The sequence below is a fragment of the Phalacrocorax carbo genome, chromosome 7 (genome assembly GCF_963921805.1).
Source record: "Phalacrocorax carbo chromosome 7, bPhaCar2.1, whole genome shotgun sequence".
Classification (NCBI taxonomy): domain Eukaryota; kingdom Metazoa; phylum Chordata; class Aves; order Suliformes; family Phalacrocoracidae; genus Phalacrocorax; species Phalacrocorax carbo.
Genome location: NC_087519.1, coordinates 49,868,799 through 49,892,689, shown reverse-complemented (window position 1 = coordinate 49,892,689; position 23,891 = coordinate 49,868,799). Strand labels below are relative to the sequence as shown.

General features: G+C 40.3%; 1 protein-coding gene across 2 annotated transcripts in view; it reads left to right on the top strand.

Annotated features, from left to right (window-relative positions):
- GOLIM4 (golgi integral membrane protein 4) overlaps nucleotides 1-23,891 on the top strand; it is a 34,602-nt gene that overhangs the window by 2,562 nt on the left and 8,149 nt on the right. The window contains exons 2-10 of one of the 2 annotated variants that reach the window (XM_009514939.2): nucleotides 12,864-12,938; nucleotides 14,180-14,229; nucleotides 14,964-15,017; nucleotides 15,538-15,688; nucleotides 17,018-17,100; nucleotides 17,698-17,781; nucleotides 20,733-20,900; nucleotides 21,720-22,052; nucleotides 23,279-23,517. In XM_009514939.2, coding sequence (XP_009513234.2) covers nucleotides 12,864-12,938; nucleotides 14,180-14,229; nucleotides 14,964-15,017; nucleotides 15,538-15,688; nucleotides 17,018-17,100; nucleotides 17,698-17,781; nucleotides 20,733-20,900; nucleotides 21,720-22,052; nucleotides 23,279-23,517 — 1,237 coding nt within the window. The remainder of the gene's footprint in view (nucleotides 1-12,863; nucleotides 12,939-14,179; nucleotides 14,230-14,963; nucleotides 15,018-15,537; nucleotides 15,689-17,017; nucleotides 17,101-17,697; nucleotides 17,782-20,732; nucleotides 20,901-21,719; nucleotides 22,053-23,278; nucleotides 23,518-23,891) is intronic. The other variant, XM_064457941.1, reaches the window with a different exon arrangement.

Sequence of the window (23,891 nt, the reverse complement as noted above, 5' to 3'; positions counted from 1 at the left end):
GTATGGTAGCAGTAAACCTTGTTTAAAAAAATTATGAGCAATTAAGTCACAGAATGCAAGGAAAATCATAATGTAACAATAAAATTGGTCTTTAAAATTTTCCTGTATTGTGGCAATAGCTAATACACCTAAAAGGATGAGGCTGAGAGCCCGGAGGTGTACTAAATGCAGCAGCAAGCGTTAAATGCCTGATCTCCCACTAAGGCAAATGGAAGCTGTATGCCTGAGGACTTGGGCCTAGGGAGCTAGAAATAAAATTTTCTTCCCTATCTTTCCGTGTACATTTCATGACTGTTTCTGGGATGGTCCGCCCTGTGTATCACCTGGATTTTTGCAGCAGAAGTTTATTAACAAGGATAACATAGAGAATTCAGAACCTGTGCCTGTGCCCAGCTTACCCGGAGATACACAAGCACCATGCTAACTGGTGACAGACAACACCAAAACCATTTTTGATCCTTTCCTGTTTAACTTTGATATAGGACAACAGGAAGGAATTTTCTTTAAACAGAGACTTTGAAACAACTTAAAGTGCTGACAGAAAACCCTGTGTTTGCAGGTGCAGTATCTGCACTTTGAACTTTTGATTTTAAATGACCTGGATTTCAAATCAACAATGTGACTGTTGCCAAATGAAAAAAACTCTAAGAATATCTAGGCCACATTTCTTTGCTGTCCTTAACAACATGAGAGATTATTCTTTGGGTCTATTCTTTTATGAGAACAACAAAATGTATTACCACTAAGGCAGTGCAACTTATCTTTTCCATGCAGCATAATCAGTTTCTCTATAGATACTGGTCTAGAGATACTTCAGGCCCCGAAGTTATGATGAGAGCGCTCTGAAATCTTTTAAACAGGAACAAGTTAAAGGGTAAGAGCACTGACACAGCATTGCCAGGAAGAAATGAGGGTGCTGTATCAACAGAGTTGGTTTCTTAGTGTTTACATACCTCTTCTGGGTGATTAAATAAGACTTTAAAGCTCATTACAAGCTGAGGAGAGAACTGAACCTTGGACTTTTACTTCCTGAACAAATATTTCATCAGTAGGCTGTTATTGTTCTAAACAAAACAAAACAAAAAGGCAACTTTTAAAAGTTGTACTCTTGAGGGTCCTGAGGCTCTGTTGTGCTGGGCTGACTGTGCTCCTGGAAGACCAACTGGATTGAAATGCTTGGATGACAGTGAAATATCACCTGTTTTCTGAATTTTGGTTGGGTTTTGTTGTGACTACTGGTGCCTGTAAAGACACTTGCTTTCCTGACTGTACACAGAGGAGCACTGTTAGGGCTTTTGGGTGAAACTTTGCATCAGTTTGTGAAATGCTTAAGGATCATAGACAACTCCTAAGTTTATGTATAAGGTCACAGTTTTGGACCTAAATGCCTTTGGCCTGCCCAAGATCTTAAGAAGGAACCTTAGATACAGCTCGGAATGTAGCCTCCCTTCACTTCCTACCATCCCCTCTGCTAGTTTTCTGTCTCTGCAGAGGTTTTTAGCTTTTTCATCTATGTAGGTAATAAGAACCTTCTTTTTGATACTTGCCAGTTCTTCACACCTGAATGAGCAGCGCTTTCTGCTTTTGTTTGGAAAGCCAGTTGTCTTAGATTTTTATCTTTTTCATTGCCTTGTTTTGCTCAAATGCAGCACATGAACTAGTACATGTGGGAAAACAGCATTCTCCTCTACCAAGGCAGAATGTGCAGGTCACTGAAAAATGGTGCAGGAAGAGGTCTCAAAATCATTTAGCCATGCACCTGATCTGAAGAGGGCTGCATACAACTGTTGTTGTAGGGAGTTCTGCTTTTTCTGGTGTTCGCAGCTTCAGTCTTTTTGCCTCTTGATATAAGACCAGGGTGCGATGGGAAGGATGGCAGACTTGGGGAACGCGATAAGAATAATTGGTTTGGAGAGGGTGGGATCTTAAGCTCACCCCCTTTAGACAGCTCATGTTGTAGAAGATTTTGTATTTGAAAGCTAAACTTCTCACAGAAAAGAATGTCAAACTTTGGCGTTTTTATGCCTTTGACAAAGTTCCGATAGGTGTGGGGAAAGTAGGGCTGCTTTTGTCGCCTACATCGGGAATACTGGAGGCAAAATTTAGAGATGACACACAATTTCTCTGCTGCTAAGAATACCTAAAGTCATTGTTATCTATAAGGTCTTTCATAGAGAAGCTGATCTTCCCTGTAAACTGATTATTTTAAAATCTCATTCTGAGTACTGTATGTTTGAAACATGATGATAATCTCTTGTTTTTTTATAATTTTAAGAAATACTAAATACAATTTGGCACTTTTTGCCTCCTACAAAGATGTGTCAAACTAAGTCTTAAACTATTGGCCATATAGGAACAGGTTTCAGTTCTTAGAGCAGAAACACATTGACAGCTGTAGATGAACCTGATCGTATCTTTGACTGCTTCAAGATTTGAATATATCTACACATTTCTTTTTAGTCCATATAACTTCTGTCTTCTCGTCCTCTGGGTATTAAGTAACCCCTCGTGTACTATTTTAATCTGCTTAATCTGTTCTAATCCTTAATCCTAATAACAGCCTACATTTAGTGCCTTTTACTACCTTAATTTTCCTGCTCTTTCTCTGAGTCTTAACGGATCTGATGGCTTCAGGTAATCGCTGTGCAGTCTGAGACCATGCTGTAATCTTGGGAGCCAACCCAGCACGGGCTCTGAACTTGAGAGTGCAGAGTTTGCCCTACTGTATGTAGACAGGGCATGGATTTCCTCAGAGCCGTCCGATCCAGCACTAGAAGGCACCAGCTGAGGAGCAAATGTGGAATTCCTCTGCGCGTGTTGTGCAATTTGTCCTAAACCAAGGCCCCTCCTTGGAGGTGACCTGCTAGAAGTTGATCAGATCTGTAGCAGCTCTATGTATAGACACTTGCATGGTGTGTCACAATACTAGATCATAGTTCCATGTAACTTTAGTGGTTATATTTATTATGTCTGTCTGCATGCTAACTGTAGAGATGCCAAAGCTGTCCTTAGTGAAGTACATAGAAATGTGGATGTACTTCACTATCTCACCCCTATTTTACAGTACTCTATTTTAACTTGTACCCTAGGTTGGCAGAGTTAGGAAGAACTAACGGTGCTTTTGATGGCTTATTTTTCATACATCATACAAGCAGAGCTACATCTACGCAGCTCCTGTGTGGTTTGGTTGTTCTCCATAACAGCAGCAGCCTGAATTCCTGTCATTCCTATTAGTTTCAGATGGCACGTAACACTACAGCGCTTATTTTGGATGTGTTTTGTTGCTATCTGAGATCTGAAAGATCGTGGTAGCACTGTAATAGTAGAGGTTAGTTCTCTGTGTGCTGTTGGCACGTGGGTGTACTTCAACACCAAGTACAGTACTGCACAAAATGGCAAATAGGGCATCCCTAATTCTGCTACCTGGCTCCGTGAAATGGTAGGCTTTGGTTTGTAACCTCATCTTAGAATCCATCTTTTGTACTTCCATTCACATTTTTCACTGGGTATGTAATGTTTTAAATACTTAAAACCACATCAAATATTTGAAATTATTTTGTGCACAATTTCAGTACGGGAGATCTATCTATGTGCTGTAAGTGTATATTCATATATGCGTTTGTACATACATATATGAATAAGATGTATATTTAGGTAGATATTTGTCTGTTTTGCAGCTCAACCTGAAGATTTCGGGTTATCTGGAATTATCAAGATGTCCTCATAATCTGAGTACAGAAAAGGTGCTAGAGCTTTGTCCAGTTCAGTTAACTCAGGGAGCCGGTTTGTTGCTTCCAGGTCCATAGCGAATAAGAGTCCCAGCAGCTGAATTCTATGACTGGAAAGATAAATCGAGCAAATGCCCGTATTTGGTTTGGGTTGGTGTTTTTTTTTTTTTTTTTTTTTTTTTTTTAATTCCTGTAATCTGTGCCCAGTGACCTTAAGCCACTTTCCTTGTGGGTGTAACGCTTCCAGGAGAAATGGTGGTGTCCTGGAATACCAGTGCTGCAATGCTACATCTGCACCCAAGCTGGAATCTGGGCTGAAGGTCACAGAGCGCACAGTCTGAAGGAATGCTAGGCAGCATGAGGTAATAGGGTGGGTTTGTTCCCTGGGTTTTGTTGTTTCTCCCTGCCCTCCGGGTTTAATACTGGACCTGGTAGCTAACAGACTGATGCAAGATAGAGCCAATATCCTGAAACTGTTTGTTACTGATGATGATTTAAGCCTTTTAAAGCTTGTAAGACAGATTGATCTGTCTGGCTTTATGAACACTTCAGAGCTGAGAGAGGAGAGATGCAAGTTGGGCGGATGCTTTGGCAAGTTTGCATTTTGGCTTCTTCGACAGTCATCTTCTGTTGCATATTGCTATCAGGCAAAGGTTTGACAGCAGCTTCTGCATCACCTAAAACATCATCAGCTTTGCTGGAGGGAGACCAGTAGAGAAGCAGAGGATGAAACAGCCACGGTCATGACCTGACAATCGTAGCTGCAAGCTGAGCCAGAAATCCTGTAGTCAACAGCTTTTAAGTTTAAGCAATTTAAGTTTAAAAGCGTTTCAAAGCATTTAAGTTTAAGCGGTATCTGGCTGTGCTAAGCACGCAATATGGGAAAAGTTTTAGGGTGGTTGAGACTGCAATTGCACTGACAAAACTTGGAAGCTCATATCTGAGTGTTAGGTGCTCCTGGAATGGTTTCGCTGAGATTCTTGCTTTCCTGTTAAAACCAAAGCCTAAACAACAGAGTGGAACTACTTCCTTGCTTCCTGCATGAGCAAAACGTATTGAATTCTCAAGCCTTAAACATGATATTCCAAATACATTGTTTCATTGGGCTGGTTGTTTTTGCCAGGCAGGACACAGGCTTGTCAGCCTGTATATCTGGGTGGGACAACCTTATCAGTAAGGTTTTCACCCCCAGCGAGATTTGAGTCCACATTAGAGCATCTCATATCGTGGTGAAGATGTTGCCAGCGATTTGTGGCTAATATGGTTCGCTCATTTTGGCATAGAATCCATACATGCAAAAAGTAATTAAATCTGTCCTGCTGAAAGTCAGGTGCTGTTTTGAGGTTTAATGGTAATGAGGTTTAATGGTAATGAAAGCTAAATAAATCAGATTACTGAGAAGATGAACTATACAGAACAACTAATTAAGGCAGAACCTTTTGTTGGGTGATTCTTTTCTTGGGAATTTTAGGGTTCAGGGGCATGAATTTCTAGTCATGTTAGACCCTGAGGTAAGCACTGAAGGAATTCAGCCTGCTTGGATGCTTTTCCTTCCTTGAAGAATTGTCTTCTGAGCTGGATGCAATTCTGATCTTTCTGGTGATTTAGCATAAACCCAACTTCCCAAGATTTTCTACTATGTATCTTTAATTAAGAAATTAAAGAAACTGCAATTACTCCACCTCTTTGTCTACATTCCCTCCCCCTGCCCCCCGCCCCAAGGTATCTGAAGTTATCCTAGTATCTTATTTTCCTGAGGTGACTCAGATCCCTGAGTTTGGCAGTCATTTCCAGGGCTTAATTACAGAGATGTTGAGAGAAGTATGGCCTGCTTGTGCTCCTGGAGGGTGTAGTAAGCAGTCTATTCCTAGCCATGCCACCACACCGAACAATGCCATTTTCAGTGTTTCAGTTAATCTGTCATACTCGGCTGCATATTTTGAGGTTTGACACTGATCTTACGTTACAAAAAAAAAAAAAATTATGAACCACTAACACAAACTACTGATATCTGGTTTTGAAACATTCGGCTGGAGCTGACTGCAAGTCCCCTGTGTTTGAGCTCTCGAGAACTAATTTAAGGAAGCGGTTCAGCAGTTTTGTAAGTTGATAACCGTAGCTGTTACATCAGTTTTTCCATATTCCATTATGATAAAAATGCAAATATGTGTTTCAGTTAGGCGAGACTGTTAAAACGACGTGTGTGTTTATATAGATTACGTTGTTTTTCTTCAATGTGGATTTTGCGCTAGTTTCTGAAGATACATGTTTTTATATAGATCCTAACACCATGTGGATAGCATCACTAGACTTCTGCATGAAATTGAAAAAAGTCTAAAACAATTTTTGAGAGAAAGAACAGGCCCGTGTTCCCTGGAGCTGAGAGTTGGGCACACCCAGACATTCGGGGATGATGTGAGAAGGAAACTGTTGTCTCTGCAGCTCTTCTGAATGTTTGGGTGTTTTCTTCAAAACGGTCTGGTGTGTCGTGACAAAAGTGGAAGAATAATGGAACAAAGAAAATAATAAAAAGGGAATGGAATTTTTTTAGAAGTAAGTCTGCTAACCTTAAGAATTTAAGTCCAAACAAAACCTGTTTAGTGATTTTAAACTGTTTGCATTTATTATCGTTAAAAAAAAATCTTTAGCATAGATAGATGTATAGAAAACTGCATATGCAAGGTGAGATGCTAATCTGACCCGTCATAACTGTGGGTGACACCAAAGGTTGGAAGAAATCTTTTGTGGAGTGCGCAGAAAATCTTTTTTGGGATGGAAAATGTTTTCTTTCCTAATAAAAGTCATTTCTGAAGCCTAACTGTTAGGGATTAAACATTTAATTGCATTTAATACCCCTTCTCAAAATTTTATTTTTAGCAGCAGCTATTACAGTTTACTGCTTCAATGTGATAAATACCTCCCTATATCCCAACCTATCTCTATGTTTTACTTGTAATTGGTTTTTAAACCTATTGTTTCCTAGAGGTGTTATTGACTTCTAAGAAAGGGAGTACATGAGGCAGGGTGGAGTAAAAGGATTCTGTTAAATGTAGATGTTTATTCAAGTTTGGAAATTAATTTTCATGTCATACTTAAAATCAAATAGAGGCCACAACTATTTCTTAGAAATATAAGCATGCGTTTCTGGGGCAAACTGCATTAGTGTGCCAAATTCCCCAGCATTCCCCCATTTCCAGAACTGCAGTCAAAGCAAAACTTTTACGTCACGTCAGCTGGCAGGTTAAAGGTAATTCCTGAACTATTCTTTGGTTCTTCAGATACATTTCAACTTATCCGGGAAAAATTCAGTGTTCCACGATTGAAAATGTTATATAAAAGTACATGTAGTCAATTCTCTGTTATCTTTGGGTAGATCTTATCTGGTTTACAGCTAAACTTTGATGTAAGTGCAGGCACTTGATCAGTCTCTGCCTGCAGCTCTGAGTGGAGCTGTTTGTAGCAGTGGCATATCTCATTCATGTAGAACCACTCCGCGTTGGGAGCACGACGCGGTGGGACGTCGCTCTGGCATACGGCTAGCTGCCTGCAATCAAGCTAGGCAGACCTAAATCTCCGTAGTTTGCTCAAGTACCATTCCCCAATTCTAGTTTCCTACTGGAGTACTGGCTAAGTCAGAGGAACAGGTGTATTTTAATTGATGGGTTATTTTTGGTGCAGGTTCTTTGAAAGCAGTAGATGTTACTGCTTTCTTCTTGTGCAATTGAAATCAGTGGCAGGTCTATGACAAACACTACAAAACCCCTGAATACGAAGATCCGCATATTAAATACTACCTTCTCTCTTAAAATTATTAATGCTCTGAGCAAAAGAGATGACTAGAGAATTAAGTCAAAGCAGTGGTTATTTTTAAGCACAATTGCCAATGCATGGTTTAGTTTGCCAGGAGAAGTTCTGTTCTTTTGCAGTGACTGGCTGCAATTTGACAAAGCTGTTACTTGATCGTTCTTCACGTGAGTAAATTGAAAAGTGTAGGAGTTTGTTTTAAAGTAAATTCAATTGTGATACTGCACACAGTTGTGGTTTTCAGTCAGCAAAATGAGAGCAGTCCATCCCTGCCTGTATGTAAAATTGTTCCGTAATTAAGCCAGAAGAATGCTTGTTTTTCACACACAATCGATTTCACATTATCTTGGCTTCTATTTCTGTCATTTTTTTTGTATAAATTCAAACCAGAAAACTTCAAGGGCATAAAATATGAAATAGCTTCACATTTTGTTCAATATATAATAAATATATGGTTTCTGTAATGTTGTTTTCTTGTGCTATACTTAAAACACAATTTTCCTAGTCTTTGTTGTGGGAATACTTAAGGTTTTTTCTTAGGCGTTTACAATGTCACTGTAATATCCCTTTATTGCTAAACTCTTAGCTGAAAACCTTTGAAATAGGCGGAGTGTGTACTGTGACCTGTATGGTTTGTACTGTGGTGAGAAATCCTGATACTTGTCCGGGAACTACCCACAGTTTGATAATTTGTTCTGATAAGATTATCAGTTGTGAATCTCCTTGTTTGAAGCCAGATTCACTGACTTAGTCACATACAGAGCTGGAAGCTTGGGGAGCAGGTCTTGCTATATTAGTGGCATGTTCTCCCAGCATGAAACGTTAGCGTCAGATGAGTCAAGAAATCTATTCCGAGATAAAAATTTTTATTATTGTCATTGGACTAGAAAATCTATCCTACATCCCGTAATGAAGGGATTCTTCCTTGGCTCATGGACATGCTTTACTCTCAGCAGAAAAGTTGTTTGCATGGATTCACATTTTAAATGGTTCTATCTGCAGTGACAAGAATTGGAAATTAACTGTATTTTTATAACAAGTCTGTGTTTTACAGACCTTCATAGTGTTACTAGAAGAGCGCCAGTGCAGCTTACCACGCACTGCTGGTTCAGTTCAACTCTGCCACAGTCTGAGAGAACGTAACAGTGAATGTTGCCAAGACTACTGAAATCTGCTGGTTTTAAACGAGTGGTGTTACTGTAAGCTCAGAGAAGATTGCAGAATTGCATAAGAAACAATAACAATGAAATTAATAAGATTTCTTGCATCATGTATATTTAAATCCCAATGTAATCTTAATTTTCCAGGATATAGGATAGTAGGAGCTGAGCTATTTGAGTTTTGAATCATGCTTCTGACAGACCAAAGTACCACAGTTGCAAAATTGCCAATAATGTAAAATAGGAAATACTTTCTTTTAAATATACAGTAATGGCTTATTTTGCTTAATAGTAGTTTTACTGCTTAGAGGTGCAAAGCCAAGACAAGAGAAATAACCATGGCTGTTAAATAAGCTTGCTTTCATGAGATTGCTTGACTTCCATGTTGCAATTAACGTTCAGAAATGGCCAAAGTGGTGTAATCTTCTGAGAACCATTGCACCCCCCTACTTCTCCTCCACTTTCCTTTCTGCATGAGAAAATTCTTAACTCAAGGACTTGATTTAATTGGGAACAATTCAAGAACTGCTAACTATTTCCTTGTTGAAGGCGAAAGGTGGTTTAACTAGCTGTGATGTTACCGGTTCCGTTTCTGGGCTTTGCTCTTTGAGGCTGGATCACCTGCCTCTGGAGTCACGTTGTTCTTTGTATGTTCATGTTCATACGTTATATAGGTAACCTGCAGTTATTCCAGCTTTGGAATAGTGCAAATCAGCTGTTAGATTACAATGTTTTTCCCCCTTTTTTGTACCAGTCTATTAAATATAACGTAGAAACAAAGTTCAATTATTTGTGCAAGGATTGGTATGAAATTAAGAACTTACGCTATGAAAATATCATTGTGAAGTGCCACGTTGGTGCATCACACCAGCAGAAATTTGCCAGATTCCTTAGGTAGGTTCCACTCTCTGGCTGGGAAACCTGTAATAGAAAATGTGTTTTTCAGTGTATTTATTTCTTCGAGATTCTTGCTCAGACATCATATATCCAGGCTGGTAGTGAACAAGAAATCCCCTGCTGTAGGAACAACAGCCTTGTAGTCTGGACTCTTGCCTAGGAAGTTCCCGACTGGTAGGAACAATTTACGTTTATGGGAGATAAACTCCTCTGTGTACTTACAAAATCTGACCTGCAACCTACTCCCCAAAAGAGCAAGTGAGAAAATATGGAAACTCTGCTTTCTTAATGAAGATGTTTATTCAGAAAATAATTATCAAGTTGCACATTACAGACTTTGATCGGAGAAAACCATTGCTGAACCAACCAGTAAATGAACTGGAAGGGGAGAGGTGTAGGAGGAGGTTCTTCTTAGCCCTTTTTGGCCACCTGAAGGGCTATTTTAAGACGTTGACAGTTTTGTTCCAGTATTTCAAAAGTTAGCACGCAGAAGGTAGCAGTGAGGATGCACTACCTGGGAGGGGTGTAGAGACCTTGCTTGGTAGTGCGAGGTGAAGGGTGAAGACAGGAAAGCCAAAGCTCAGCAGAGGAGCAATTAGCTGTGAAAGGTACAGGGCACCGCAGTCCCTAAAACCCAAACTATTGCATTCTCTTTCTCCTTTCTTTGTGCCCTTATGGGCTTGTTGTGCAGGGTTTTCCTTTCCCCCACCCTTGTTAAAACACTAGGAGAAGCAGAGGAAGGTACTGTTTGGTACTGTCTTTGTCTGTTCACAGACAAAGAAGTGAGATGGAAAATGTTACCTCTGAATCCGTTTGTGGTTTAGTCTGTTTGCCAAAAAGCCTATTTCTACCCCTGATTGCATGGGAGGGGAAAGCCATTATGGATTTTCTTTTCTCTCCTGAGTTGCTATGCTACAACCACTGTTCTCTTTGCAATGTGATTTGGCATTCACAGTCTTCAGTGCCTAGATAAAACCATCACTGTAGTGCTGCCATTTCTTTTTTCCCCTTCTCTGGAAGCTTACTTGTTGGTGACTCTGTGAATATTCATTAGATGTTTGTTTTGTTGCGGGGGATGTTGATACCTTAGTTCATCTTGACTGATGCCCTTGACTTCAGAAGATAAATAGCAAAGTAGTGATAGGTGACAGGGATTGATTAGCAATCCAGCTTCTAAGCCAAAATGTAAACACTTGTAGATAAGCCAGTAGCTAAACAGCCTGCAGAATGCACCTTGCTGGAATTAAGAACATGTTTTAAGGTGCAAGAGGAGTTTTCTGTAGCTGCCAAGGTACAAATCTTTATTTGATGCTTTCTGTTGAAGGCTTATGTTCAACAACGGTTTACTTCTCAGAAAATGAGTTTCCTAATTTTGAAGGAACAATCACACATTCAGTTAATACAAATTAATAACTCTTTTAAGGAGCGTAAATTATAATTTGGACAGTGAAAAGTACTTGTGTTAAACTGAGCTTGAGCAAATGTATTTGTGCATTTGCAGGAGTTTTAATGAATATCTTTCCTTTGCTGCAAACTTGGTGGGCCATTTCAGATAATGATCATTTGGTCTAGTGAGTGGTGAGGAAAGGGCAAACAGGGACTGGTGTGCCCTGTGGCTTGTGAGAGGCGCCTGAAACTAGATGTTCAAAACACAAGCCAGAATGAAATTCTGCTTTATTGGATGTCCTAAATTGATAAAACAAACAATTAGACAAATTCATAAATGTAAAATCTGTTATGGTATGGTGTATGCAAAGGATATGACCAAGAGTAGTTGTTATACCGTAAAATTCTAGAAGTAAGGTTGTCTCTGCTTTCTAGGGTCAAACCTGAAACAGTGAGACTCCTGCCACACCACCCGGTGTTCCCAGTCACTGCCAGTCATTGCTGCTGCTCCCAAGAACTCACCAAGCTGGCACTGGCACCAGGAGAAATTGTTGCATGCCCTGTCCCCAACTGCTAGGTCCTGCTGTCCCATCACCCGTAGCAGTGAGAGCGAAGGGAAGGGCAGTACAACAACAAGCAGCAGAACCACCTCTTCTGGTAGCAGTGTCAGCTCAAAGGGCTTGTAGAGTTTGGCAAAGATGTCAGAGCATCCTTCCAAAAAGCCACGTGCATTTTTCTGTAGTCAGTGACCCCGCTGGAGAGGATAGCGATACACCGCGTGACTACCGTTACCTGGTCTGCCGAGGATGTTGCCGGTTGTACTGAGTGGTCCCCCTAAAACCTCAGCTTGGTGCTTTTTGGCTGAAGCGCTGGACACAGACCACTTCTTCATTCATCTCCAGGCTGGGGTATTTTTACTCAATGAAAGAAAATGCATAAATGGATTTTAAAATTGGTGAAGATTAAATTTTACTCTCAAACTGAAACGATTTCCTGATGAGCAGTCTCTGATGCCCTAGCCTTACAGAGAAGCATCCAGTTTAGCTTTATAGTTTAGCTATCCTAGCCCTTCAGGTGATCTCTTTTGTTCTTTCTGCCTTAATGCGGGGGTAAAGAAAGACCCTCAAACAACCCCGAATCCTCCTCAGGTTATGTGGGTATTCCATGCAAGCACAGGGTGCTTTAGCATATGTATAACCTGCTGTTGGCACGTGCTTGCTATGAAATTGAGGACACGATACCTAAGCATTTAATTGTGCAGTCTGTGGGTCAACTGTGGTGTGAAGGATCTGGGCTTTACAAAGAAGGAGGTCACAGAAAACTGAGTTGTCCAAGTTTTTGGAAGAATTTAGGAAGGGATTTCAGGTTCTCCAAGTCTTAGGCTGAGCAGCCTGTCTAGTGTACGACTGCACCTTTCTAAGCCGTCCTGCTCTTGTGCGTCTCTCTTCCCTCCTTGTGCCAGTTTGTTTGCTGCAAGGATTTACTGGCAGCAAGGTTGTCCTGTCTTATTTCCTGCCTCTTTACAAACAAGGCAGGAGAGAATAAAAGCGTGGGAAAATGTGTACCTGCGTAGCTGAGAAGGAAAGAGGATTTGGTAGCTTTCATGTAGGTCCACCATAGCTGGCTGTTCTCCCTAAACAAATCACTTACACGGTTATTGCATTCAGTGTTTATGCAATGGAAATAACCTAGAATTCTGGATCAATAAAGCACGCAAAAAAGGAAAAAAGTTCCTGTCCCAAATTATACAAACAGCCCTATGACCTCATTCCGCTTGTATTTTCCTGGTACATTCCGTGCCAATGCTCTCTGGGTGCGCTGGGGGTGGGTGGTGTTTTTTGTATGTAGTGCTCTTAAAATTAATTGTGTACAAAACTTCTCTTCTCAGTTGTGTATGAACACAGGTCAAGATTAGAAAAGTCATTACAGAAGGAAAGGCTTGAACATAAGAAAGCGAAAGAAGGTAAGAACCTGCTTTTCACTTTGACATTTAAGATACCTTGATTATTTTGGAAAGTAACTTCAGATGTGTATTGCTCAATTTTGAACGAGTTACCAGTGTATAAGACATTAGCAGGACCACCTCGGCAGGTCTGTGGTGGTTGTTTTAGTACGTTGGGTTTTTTTCATTTATTTTTTTAATCTAATGTTTTAAAAAGTAATAATCTTTTTAGTACTGTTTACAGATCACTGCAACATGGCATAGTATACACAGAGAATACGTGTATGTCAATGTACGTAACCTTATTACAGATGTAGAGTATGGGCATGTGTAAATCCTGTTCCGGCATGGTGAAAATTTAAAACATGGGATCTTTTCCTGCATTCCATCAATGTGAAATTAGACTCTGAATCAGTATCTTTACACGTGCTTAAGGGTAAACACGTGTTTACGTATCTTTTCTGATCAAAACCAAGTTCCGTTAAGGGGTGTGCGAGGGCAGAATGTTGCACACATCGCATCTCTTCCACATCTGCCTTCTGTGAAACTTCTGCAGAATGCAATCCTCTGAGTTTTCTCCAAGTCTTTTGTTGCTCTAAATTCACTGCAATTTTCAGAGTGAAGCCTGTATTCTTCCTAAAACTGACGGCTCAGCCGCTGAATTAAAACAACTACTTTAGCAAAGATTAAGAATGTGTAAGAAATTATTCTTACTGTGCAGTTCTCGATAGCTTTCTGGTGCCATCTAGTGTAGAGCAGTCCCATTGCTCTGCACAGGTGAGTCGGCATTTTCAAACCCTGAAAAGAGGATCAAGGAACAAAAAGGGAAATTTTTGTTTTATTTGAACTTAGCCTAGACTTTCACACTTCTTAAAATACATATTTTTTTATCCTAATACAAGAATACACGGTTTATAAGTGTGCATTTCCTTTTGAATGATGCTACTGAGAGAATTCAGGTAACAGATTTAATTGCCCGTCCGTAGTCTTGAGCCTGTACCCCCTATCTCTCACACTAAGATATGAAACTTCTTAATGAAGATATTTTATGAGACTCTGAAACTTTTTAATGGAAATATTTTGTCAAAATTTGAGCATAGTGTTAAATTCTCTATAGTAGTTTTAGAAGATCTTCTGGAAACTTGTAACTGTGTAAGTATTCCGCTCTGGAGAGAATTTATGTACGCAGTAGTTATGTTATTTAAGTACAGATTCTAATCTGCCTGGCTTTTCTCATGTGTATTTTCCCTTTTGTGTTGTAGATTTTCTTGTTTATAAACTAGAAGCACAGGAAACACTAAATAAAGGAAGGGTAAGTCATCGTTACTCATACAGGTTCTTAATAGTCGATGCTATTAGAGTTGCAAGAAAAAGGAAATGCTTTGCAATTATAACTGCTCAAAGAGGTCTCACAAAATACTAATTGAAAGAGTGCTCACTTATTCAATTTCTACTCTGCATGACTAAGTGCCCTGCAGTTCCCAATTATTTGAGCTGTAATAGGAGATCCTAATATCTTTCCAGAAAATTAATTTAGAAAATATCCTCCTGTTTATGTTACGATGGTTCAAACATAATGTTACCGTTTTTAAGGGGAAGGAGGAATAATAAGGCATTAGAGATCTTTTTATAGCTTAGTCCACAGGGAAAAGGACAGTGACAACTTTCTAACACGTGGTCTTTGAACTGGAAAGTATAAAAACATCAAGAAACTTTGTTTTATGTACCAAGTGCCAGAATGAAAGCTGTATCTGGCAAAGGACCCAGAGATCTGTAGAGAACTCTTATAAAGCGAGTGAATTAGAATTTTATGGCTACTCAATGTTGAAACTGCAGAGCAGTTTGTGAGCTGAATAACCTGAGTTAAAATGCATTGTAGCTGCAGTAAGGGCAAAGTATAAGTGCTTGCAGTGTTCTGAAGCAAGTGGAGAGATTAATTTGTTTCCTGGGGAGTTTCGTCCCTTGGCTTGCGACTCCTAAATAACTGTGTGTACAGAGGTTAGGGACAGCATTGTTCTGTTTAACGCTAGCTTTTTCATCTTACAGCAAGACTCGAACAGCCGATACAGTGCGCTGAGTGTACAACACCAGATGCTGAAGGTAGGTAACTGAGATAGCAGCATGCCGGGACCTGTGAACCTGGGTGTGTCAGGGAGATATGGCCTCGCTGGCTTCTGGTAATTCACTCCAGAACGTCAGTACACCGATGGTGCCTTCCTCTTACAACAGTACTGTTAAAAGATGCTTTACTACAGTTTTTCCTAGTCAGGCTTTCCAGGCAGTAATTTAATCTTATCAAATGCAATTACTTGTATGGAACGCTGACTTATCAGCGTTATTCGCATAGTTTGGCACGTAAGGAATTTCTTAGACACGTTCAGCAGCTCCCAGTGGGACAGTGCAACTGCAGGGTGAGGTGACGTAGCCCTAGAACAGGAGATGACTGATCACACAGATCACTTTGTGTTTGAGAGGAGCTGCAATATGCATGCGTTGAATAACAAACTTCTTGTTATGAATGCTTCCTATTCATCTGGGCTTATTCAACAAATTGCCAAAGACAATATTAGCCAGATATGCAGATACAGAACTGTTCTGGTGTCCAACTTGGTGTTTGCAGAGTCAACATGAAGAACTAAAGAAACAGCATGCTGACCTTGAGGAAGATCACCGAAAACAAGGAGAAGAGTTTAGCAGAACATTCAGTGATCACAAGGAGCGATACTTACAACTGCAGCAGGAAAAAGAGCAGGAGATCTCGAAGCTGAAGGGTATATGCAACCTGTACCTGGCTGCCCGTATTAAAATATGTATTTGTATGATGTGAGACAGAAAGGCATTGTCTCTCTTCTCACTAACAGATCATTCATCCGTCTTATGCCTCCTGATAATTTACATTTTATTGATTATTTTCTGTGGTCTCTCTCTGAAATCTATTCATATGGGTGCTTCATGTTTCTGTCTAGGCTAGAGAAATAGTAAGAAACACCACACTTAAAAGTCCATCAAGTGTCAGTGGCTGATTTAGGCAGTCTTTCATTTTTAGTTCTAAGACTTGTATAAACCTGGAAAAATCGATTTACCTCTTTACTCTTTTTTTGTAAATGAAAGGCACACTTAAGAACGTTTGCCGTTTCTATCAGAGATTTAATCATGCCCCTTTATGAAGTGACTTTACATACATTCTAGGCCTCATTTTCTCTATATGTATCAGCTTGTGTGAAACATGCAGCACCTGTATACTTGGACGATGAAGCGGTCATTTTTTACTCTTTGCATCTAGTTTCCTATTAAAGAGATTCTTTGCAGTTTGCAGACCTCTTCAATCTTAATTACACAATTGCATAGAAAAAAGGACGGGGCTCTCCCCATGAAGGGCCTCCAGCCACTTTCTGCCATGTGTCACCAACACATGAATTAGTTTTGGAGCTGACGGCAGTTTTGTCTGCACGGTATTTTGCAGGCAGAGGTTGTGTGTATTAGTTCTGCCTTGGCATCACACCAGTGAAGTCATACAGCTAGCTCTTGGACTGAGCTGGATTGCAGCCTAGCAGCTTGGAGTGTGGGAAGAGCTTGCCTGTGTCTGCTTGCAATATTCCACATCGACATAATGTAAGAAGTGGGAAGAGAAGCCCCTCTCCCTGGTCCCAGAACGTAAAGCTTTTTAAGTATGCTGGCCATCTGGGCACCTCTTCCAAAAGAATAGCTTAGTCCTACGACGTAAAATTCTCACTCAGCAGATGCGATGTGGAGGAAGAGGGGAGGGTGGCTTCCTCTCTGCATTTTAAAGATTCAGATTACCATAATGAATTTTGCTCTCTGCAGTCCCCAGCATGAACAGTGATGCATAATTCCAGTTGCAGGCTGGGTGTGCTAATATAAAACCAAACATTACAATTTTCTGCTTGAAAACGTAAGGGTCTCTATAGGGCTGGGGACAGATGTAACGTAAAGAAGCCATACAATTACTCTAATTCATTTTTACTATAGCAATTGTGTAGGATTTTATGTAGTTTGTGTTATAGTCTTAATTTTGGTGCTTAATCTAGAACTTTAAATCTGAGTGGCTTTAAATTCTGTATGTCATTTCTTTTAAACAGAATCCCTGTATAACTTACGGGAGGAGAACAGGCAGTTGCGAAAAGCTCATCAAGACATTCACACCCAGCTACAAGATGTCAAGGTAGGCTTTGCTTTCAGGAGAACTTTCAAGACCATTAGGAAAATTAAAAATTTTCCCAAGTTTTAACAAGCCAGAAATGGGCTGTGCTGAAGATGTGTAGCTTCTGTTATGTGGCAAAAAGGAAAGGAATATGGCTGAACTGGATTTATTGTCTCTTGCCACTTGCACTTTAGGTACGTGCTCATTTGGTAAAACAAAACAAACCCAAAATAATTGGAAGAGAAGTATTTAGTATGGAAATTGGAATTGCAGGTTTGACTTTGCAAGTTAAGAATTGTTTTGGCAGACTAAATTTGCTGAAATGAATGTTTTCCAGCTCTTTTTTTTTTTTTTTTTTAAATGTTCATCAACATCTACTCCAACTTGTAACTTTATTTTAGTTGCACAAATTCTGGCCTCCAAAATTTTCTTTCCTGGCATGCTTGCTCTCTGCGTGTTTAATATGCATTCCATGTTAAATAAATAAACATTGTCATTCCAACTCAGGATTTTCTTTTCGGAATAAATTATCTTTCTAGTTCAAAATCCCCTAGGCTACCTACTTTACCTTTAGAATGAACTTTATGTGAAACGTGTAATATTCTTCTCTTTGTGTAGCAACAGCATAAGAACTTACTCTCCCAACACAACGAGCTTGTAGTGACATTGGAAGACCACAAGAGTGCACTAGCTGCTGCACAGGTCAGAAAGGAAAGCAGCCTCTGCTAGCGCTGACCTTCCTAGCACTTGTTTCTCCTAGTTCAGCTGACTGTGATGTTATGCATGGAGCCTTTCGCATGGGGGGTTTGCGGTTAGCACCATGCTGCACACTGCAGGGAAATGCATGAGTTAAGGGGTTGCTCTTAAGAAGAAGCTGCAACGAATCATAGGGCTGTCAGAAAATAGAGAGCTGTACTATAGGCCCAAGAGTGCATGTATTACTGCTAAGAAGAGTATCTCTGCTTCCGGGAGAGCTGTCGAATACCTTTCCTTTCTCTGTCTTCTCTGGTAGAACTTCTACTAGTTTAACATCCTACATGCTGACATTCACACATGTCATTATAAAGACCTGGATGCTGGTATACTATAAAGTCTCTTTCTGTGTATGACTGGAAGGTTTATAAGGCTATATACATCAGTGCAACAGAGCTAGAGTGTATATGGAGGAATGTAAACTCCAGCTGGAACTCAAACGAGTTAAAAAGAAGCAGCAGCAGCATTACCTTTCTTAAATGTCCCTTTCAAGTGAACTATCCATGAAGTGCAAACTTTGCTGGACTATTGCAAGTTCAGTCAGCTGTGCCAGTACAAGCTGTATAGGCCACAGGGAATCTGAGAGCAGGAGCAGTGTTGGAGCAGAGGAAGATTATTGGTGAAAGATCAGAGGGAAAGGCAATGAGGCAGTGTGAAGTTATGTTTATTCCTGACTAATTTTCTTCATTTAAGTATTTTCACGGTCCACAAAATCACTAGCAGCGTTAAAAGCATTGGATCTTTTTTCTTCCCCAGTTCTGCTTGTGGTGCATGTCAATATGTGTAGATATTCAAAGGATAGGGGAAGACCAGGAAAGTCCCTGATAGACCAGGAAAGTCCCTGACAGACTAAATATATGAAGAACCTTAATTTCCGGTACTAAAATATGCTGGCAGCTAATTTTAAGCTCTTCTCTCACTGGCCACATTAGCTGCTTTGTATGTATTTGCTAACATCTGAAATTCCACAAGGGCAGATGCAGGGTCCGATTTAAGGTTCACCAAATCCAAAGGGAAGCTCTGTATACTTCTGGCTTCAATTCAGTTCTTTAACTAGAAAAACTGTGTCACACAAAGCCTTTCTATCTGCAGTCAGAATGTGGCATTTATCATATGGAGAACCTTTCCTTCAACAGAAGGGTCTTGCACATTCTTTCAGAACAGGAGGTGTTTAGCACAGATGCGTAGTTTCTCCTGCAAACCAGTTACTGAAAGTTCATGAGGGATTATTGCTTAGAAACACAGCTCAATAAATGACCCCTCTATTTCTAAGTGTATTCTAGACATTAAATATCAGCAGTCAATACTGCACTAATGAATTTGTGACCTGAATCTTAAAGGCACCGAAATCTTTGTACGATTCCATAGCTCAAACAGCCAGACAGATTCATTACATATTTTTATAAACCCTGTCTTTCTGTCAGTATTAATACCTCTTAGGCTATGGCCTTGAAACGCAGTGTTCAGCTTAGCGGCTCGTGCAGTGGAATGGAGTACTTGAATTCTGATCTGGAACGTGCACTGTTTAAATACCCTAGTATATTAGCCTCTCTGCATGGTCAGCGAGTGGGGGGGAAAAAAGAATCGGAGACCTGCGTATGATGCTTATGTTAAGTAAATACTCTTTTTTTTCCTCTAAAATTTCTTATTGGACTCTCCAGCAGTTATTCAGGAAGCAGAAGTATCCCTCTGGAATGACAAGAGTAATTACTGTGCATTCTGCTTTGCTTTTAGGCCCGTCTGTTTTAACGGATGCCATAGTCTTTTGAAGATGCTTCGAGGTGCGTCTAGCTTCGGAGCCATTATGCATTGCATCATGTCAATCTGTAGCACTGTGGATATTGTTTTGTATGAGTATTATGCATTGTACATCAATGCATCATGCCTGTCTGCTGTACTATTGATTGCTATGATACCACATAACACACCAAATGACATACACGGTCACCGAGTGTAAACTGTAGCCAGTTTTTAACCTGAATTTTAAAAAGGATTATGAAATGCATCTCCAGCTTCAAAATGGGTACTAAACACACCCACCGCCTCTGCTGGAGCAACAGAGGAACCCTCTCGTGGGGCACCACCTTTTGTGTATGCAGTTGGTCAGTTGATCCTGTCCATCTCAAAAGCTTTACTTTATGAGATAGTCTTCCTTGTACGTCTGCTGTGTAGACAGGGACTTGTCTACCAACCAGCCAGTCTGGATTCTCATATTGGGCTTTAAAGCTTTTTGAAAGTATCCTGATGTTGTACAAAGTTAAACAGCAAATTCACATTACAACATATTACTGTTGCATTTCAGGAAGACTTCAGAAATTTATATTTTCTTTTTTCTTTTTCCCTCTTTTTTCCTTTTCTTTTTTCTTGCCCTTCACCCAAGGTGTACTCTGACTTTTTTTGCCTCAGTTCTGTATGTTGGCTGTTGTCTTGTGTAACACCTGTCTAAACGTTGAGGATTTGGCATTTTCATGATGTGTATATATACTTTAAAAAGCTACTGTTTCTGAAGGAACTGCACTTCTTTCTACCAGTAAAGGAGCAGTTGTGGTTCTCTTGATTTCCCTCGCTTCAGCCTGCCAAGATTACCGCATCATCCGCTTTTGACAGTTCTCCTGCTTGGCATGAATAAAACAAATCTTTGTCTTTGTCCCACAGAGATTTTTCTAATATACTTTGTATGCATGTGCGCTTTGGCTGAAAAGACTGTGATGAATCAAAGCTATCTGGTGTGTGGAAGCAACCAATTTTAAAAGCTCGTGTCCCTTCTCCTCCCTGGTATTTGCTCTGGTGTGAATATTGAGTCTTTCTACCGTGTGTCTTGCCAGCAAGTTCACTCCGAGGTGACTACATTTTATTAAGAAATTGATTTGGACACGCTATAATGGATGTGTTGACTTTAGTCCCAGGTGGATGAATACAAACAGTTGAAGGACACACTCAGCAAGATGTCAAGTTTCCGACAGCCTGAGAAGTTAGAACGACCAAATGAGCAAACGGAGGTGCGAGCAGTGTCTCCCCACAGCGACCTCCCAATACACCGTGAAGCTGCGGCTGAAGAGCATAAGGAGGTATAAAGCCCTGACTGGCCACAGACGCTCTAGGAAATGGGTCTTACTCACCGAAATACTAGCGATGTGCTTAAATTCCAGTAGAAGTGTATGTTTAATTGTACACCTTTGTCAGTTCTTGAGTAAAGCAAGCAGTAAGGAACAGTTTCATATTATTGAGTGGTAGAAAAATATATTCATGGTGCCCTTTCTCACATGACTGTAAATGCACTTAAAACTGGTTTATGTAAAATGTTTTAAGAAGTTACTAAAAAAATCTTAATTTTCTGAATAGTAAGCCGTCTATAAAATTTTAGGTATCTCGTGTTACTGAAAAGCTTTAACAAGTTCGGAAGAAATTGTCTTTTCACATGTTTTATAAAGTTTCAGTAGCACACTTAGAGTCAGTATATTTAAAATTGGCGTGGTATCCAGTGTTCAAAAAGAAAAAAAGCAAACTTCTGGGTAAAGTTTAGAAGTTACAATATCAGCTGTGGTTTTGTTTTACAAGAGTTCTTGGCCAGAGGAACCTACAGGAAATAAAAATACAAAGCTTCCTTTGTAGATACAGATTTGTAATAGTTCAGATAAAATGGGGCTTAAGCTACTTCATGATGCAGTTGTACGACACCTTGCGTAGCTGTGCAGAGCCAAGAATCAGGTATTGACACCGTTTGGCAGGAGGCGTAGCTTGTTCCAAAGCAGGCGTTTGGCTCTCCTGACAACAGCTTCACTGCTGCAGGCTGGAATAAAGGCATCCATATCTGATCCTTGGCTCACTTGAAAACATGAAATCCATAATATCTTGTGCACACGTAATCTGGTATGTGTGTTTTGCAGGATGAGAAGCCAAAAGAGAGAGAAGAAATAAATCCCCAGGAAAAAGAAGACAGAGCTGAGCCATTTCATCTGCAAAGAAAGGCTAATGAGGGCCAGCATGCCAAAGAACTAAATATTCAGGAGCAACAAGAAGCTGGAGAGGATGATGAGCAACGTGTTGATCAAGTTGAAGAGGAACGCAAAAAAGAACTTGAAGAGGAAGAAATGGAGCAGGCAGGTCAGCCTGAGCACTTAGAGGAAGAACAGGATCAAGTACCAGAAGAGCATGAGTGGAAAAAACAGGAACAGAAAGAAGAAGAAACCAACATGTTGGGCAATCATCTTCACTCAGAGGTATGGAGCTCTTTCCTACCAACTGATTAGACTTGCTGTGTAAATGGAGGCGTCTCTTATCGTTGCTGGCCCTGTATTGCACTCGCCTATTTCTAGGTAGGATTGGTGTCGTGTTTATAGAAAGCCTGGGACTGGGAGCACTCACTGTTTGTTTTAAATAGACAATTTGGGATTCAAAGCACTTGGATGCATAGGATTCGGGTTCAGCTTCAGCGCACACATACTGCAGTGCTTGCCAAATGCAGCTTAACGAACATTAATTCTGCTGATAAAAAGCAACAGATGGCAAAAAAGAGCAGTCAGGTTGAATCCCGTCTCCTGCTTTAAATTTGAGGCCTGTGGTAGCTGATGGGAAGAAGATAGCTGATGAAAATGAGATTTATCTTCAGCACTTTGGAGAGCTGTCCTGCCTTACTAATTTGATGCATCTCAGCAAACTGCAGTGTGTTTCCTTGTCAGATACACCTACCTTCTGTAAACACATTTCCATCTAAATGTTTGCTGTCATTTGACAGGAAATTTTAACTGCAAGATGAACATGACTAAAATAGCCAGGGGAAATCAGTGTGCAGCAATGGCAAGTCTTGCTCAATGCAGCTCTAAATAAAACTAGTAAATCCTGGATTTACATTCTAGATCAGATCTCCAGTGGAAAATATATTATACTGATCTCACCTTAGGCTCTGTAAACGCTTCCTCTCCTAGCAGATTAATTCTGTAACTCCAGCGTGACGAGAAGCCGTTGTTGAAGAGGTGCAGTGGATTAAAACTGCAGCAATAGGTTAAGCTGTGGAACTGGAATTAGTTTAAGTTACTGCTGGCTGTAAAAAGTGTGCGGAGTTGCATTTAAGGCTCAAAGCAGACCCTACTGAAAGTACCGGCTAAATGAATGGAGGCATATTTACTGTCTTACTTGTCAGCCATCAAAGCTTGCTTTTACTGGTAATATGAAGGGGGGAGGGTAGTATTAATTATGTATAAGAGGAGCATGGCTTCCCCCACCCCATTATTTCCTCTTTCTTTCACAGACACCCTAACACTGACAGCCTGTGTTCAAAAAAATAATTACACTTTAAGCAGAGACAAGAAAACTTAAAATAACTTTTCTGTAATTCTGCCTATAGCGTGTAGCATCTGCATAATTTTCCCTTTTGTCACAGGTTTCTGTGCTTGTTTCTGATCACTGGAATTATGATTGATCTATGACTAACATATTTCTTTGACAGATAACATCAACGAGAGCTGTAACAAAAAGACATAAGCCAGCTTACGAGCAACAACGAGAGCAGCAACATCTTGCAGCCCAGAGAGCAGAGGAAGCCTATCAGCTACGAGAACATCAGGAATCACTACACCAGCAAAGACTGCGAGGACAGCTATTACGGCAGCAACAGCTTCAAGAAAAAGAGCTTCCGCTGCAAAAACTGGCAGACCAAGGAGAAAAACCCTTTAAAAACGGGCTAAGGTTAAATTCTTTTACATGAGTTTTTCATAGTCTGTGCTCTGGGTTTTATGACTTCCACTATACCACCTTTGAAAAGAGGGTGGTTTAATGCTATAAACCTAGGCTGCCCAGAGACTAAATTCAGTGAACCTCATCTCCTTCTTTCCAAGGATAAATCTGATTGCTATTTTAAGGATTTGGGGGTTTTCTTCCTTCCTTTTCTTTTCTTTTCCTATGGAAGCCTCTGAAGTCTGGAGTAATGAGTGCACGTTGCCATGCACATCTTTGGAGGAGGTTAGGGTCTTCTGGCATATGATGCCCCTTGTCTTAAAGCTTGCTTTAAAATAGTAACTATTTTCTGCTGAGCAGCAATTATGATCTTGTGGTACTGAGGA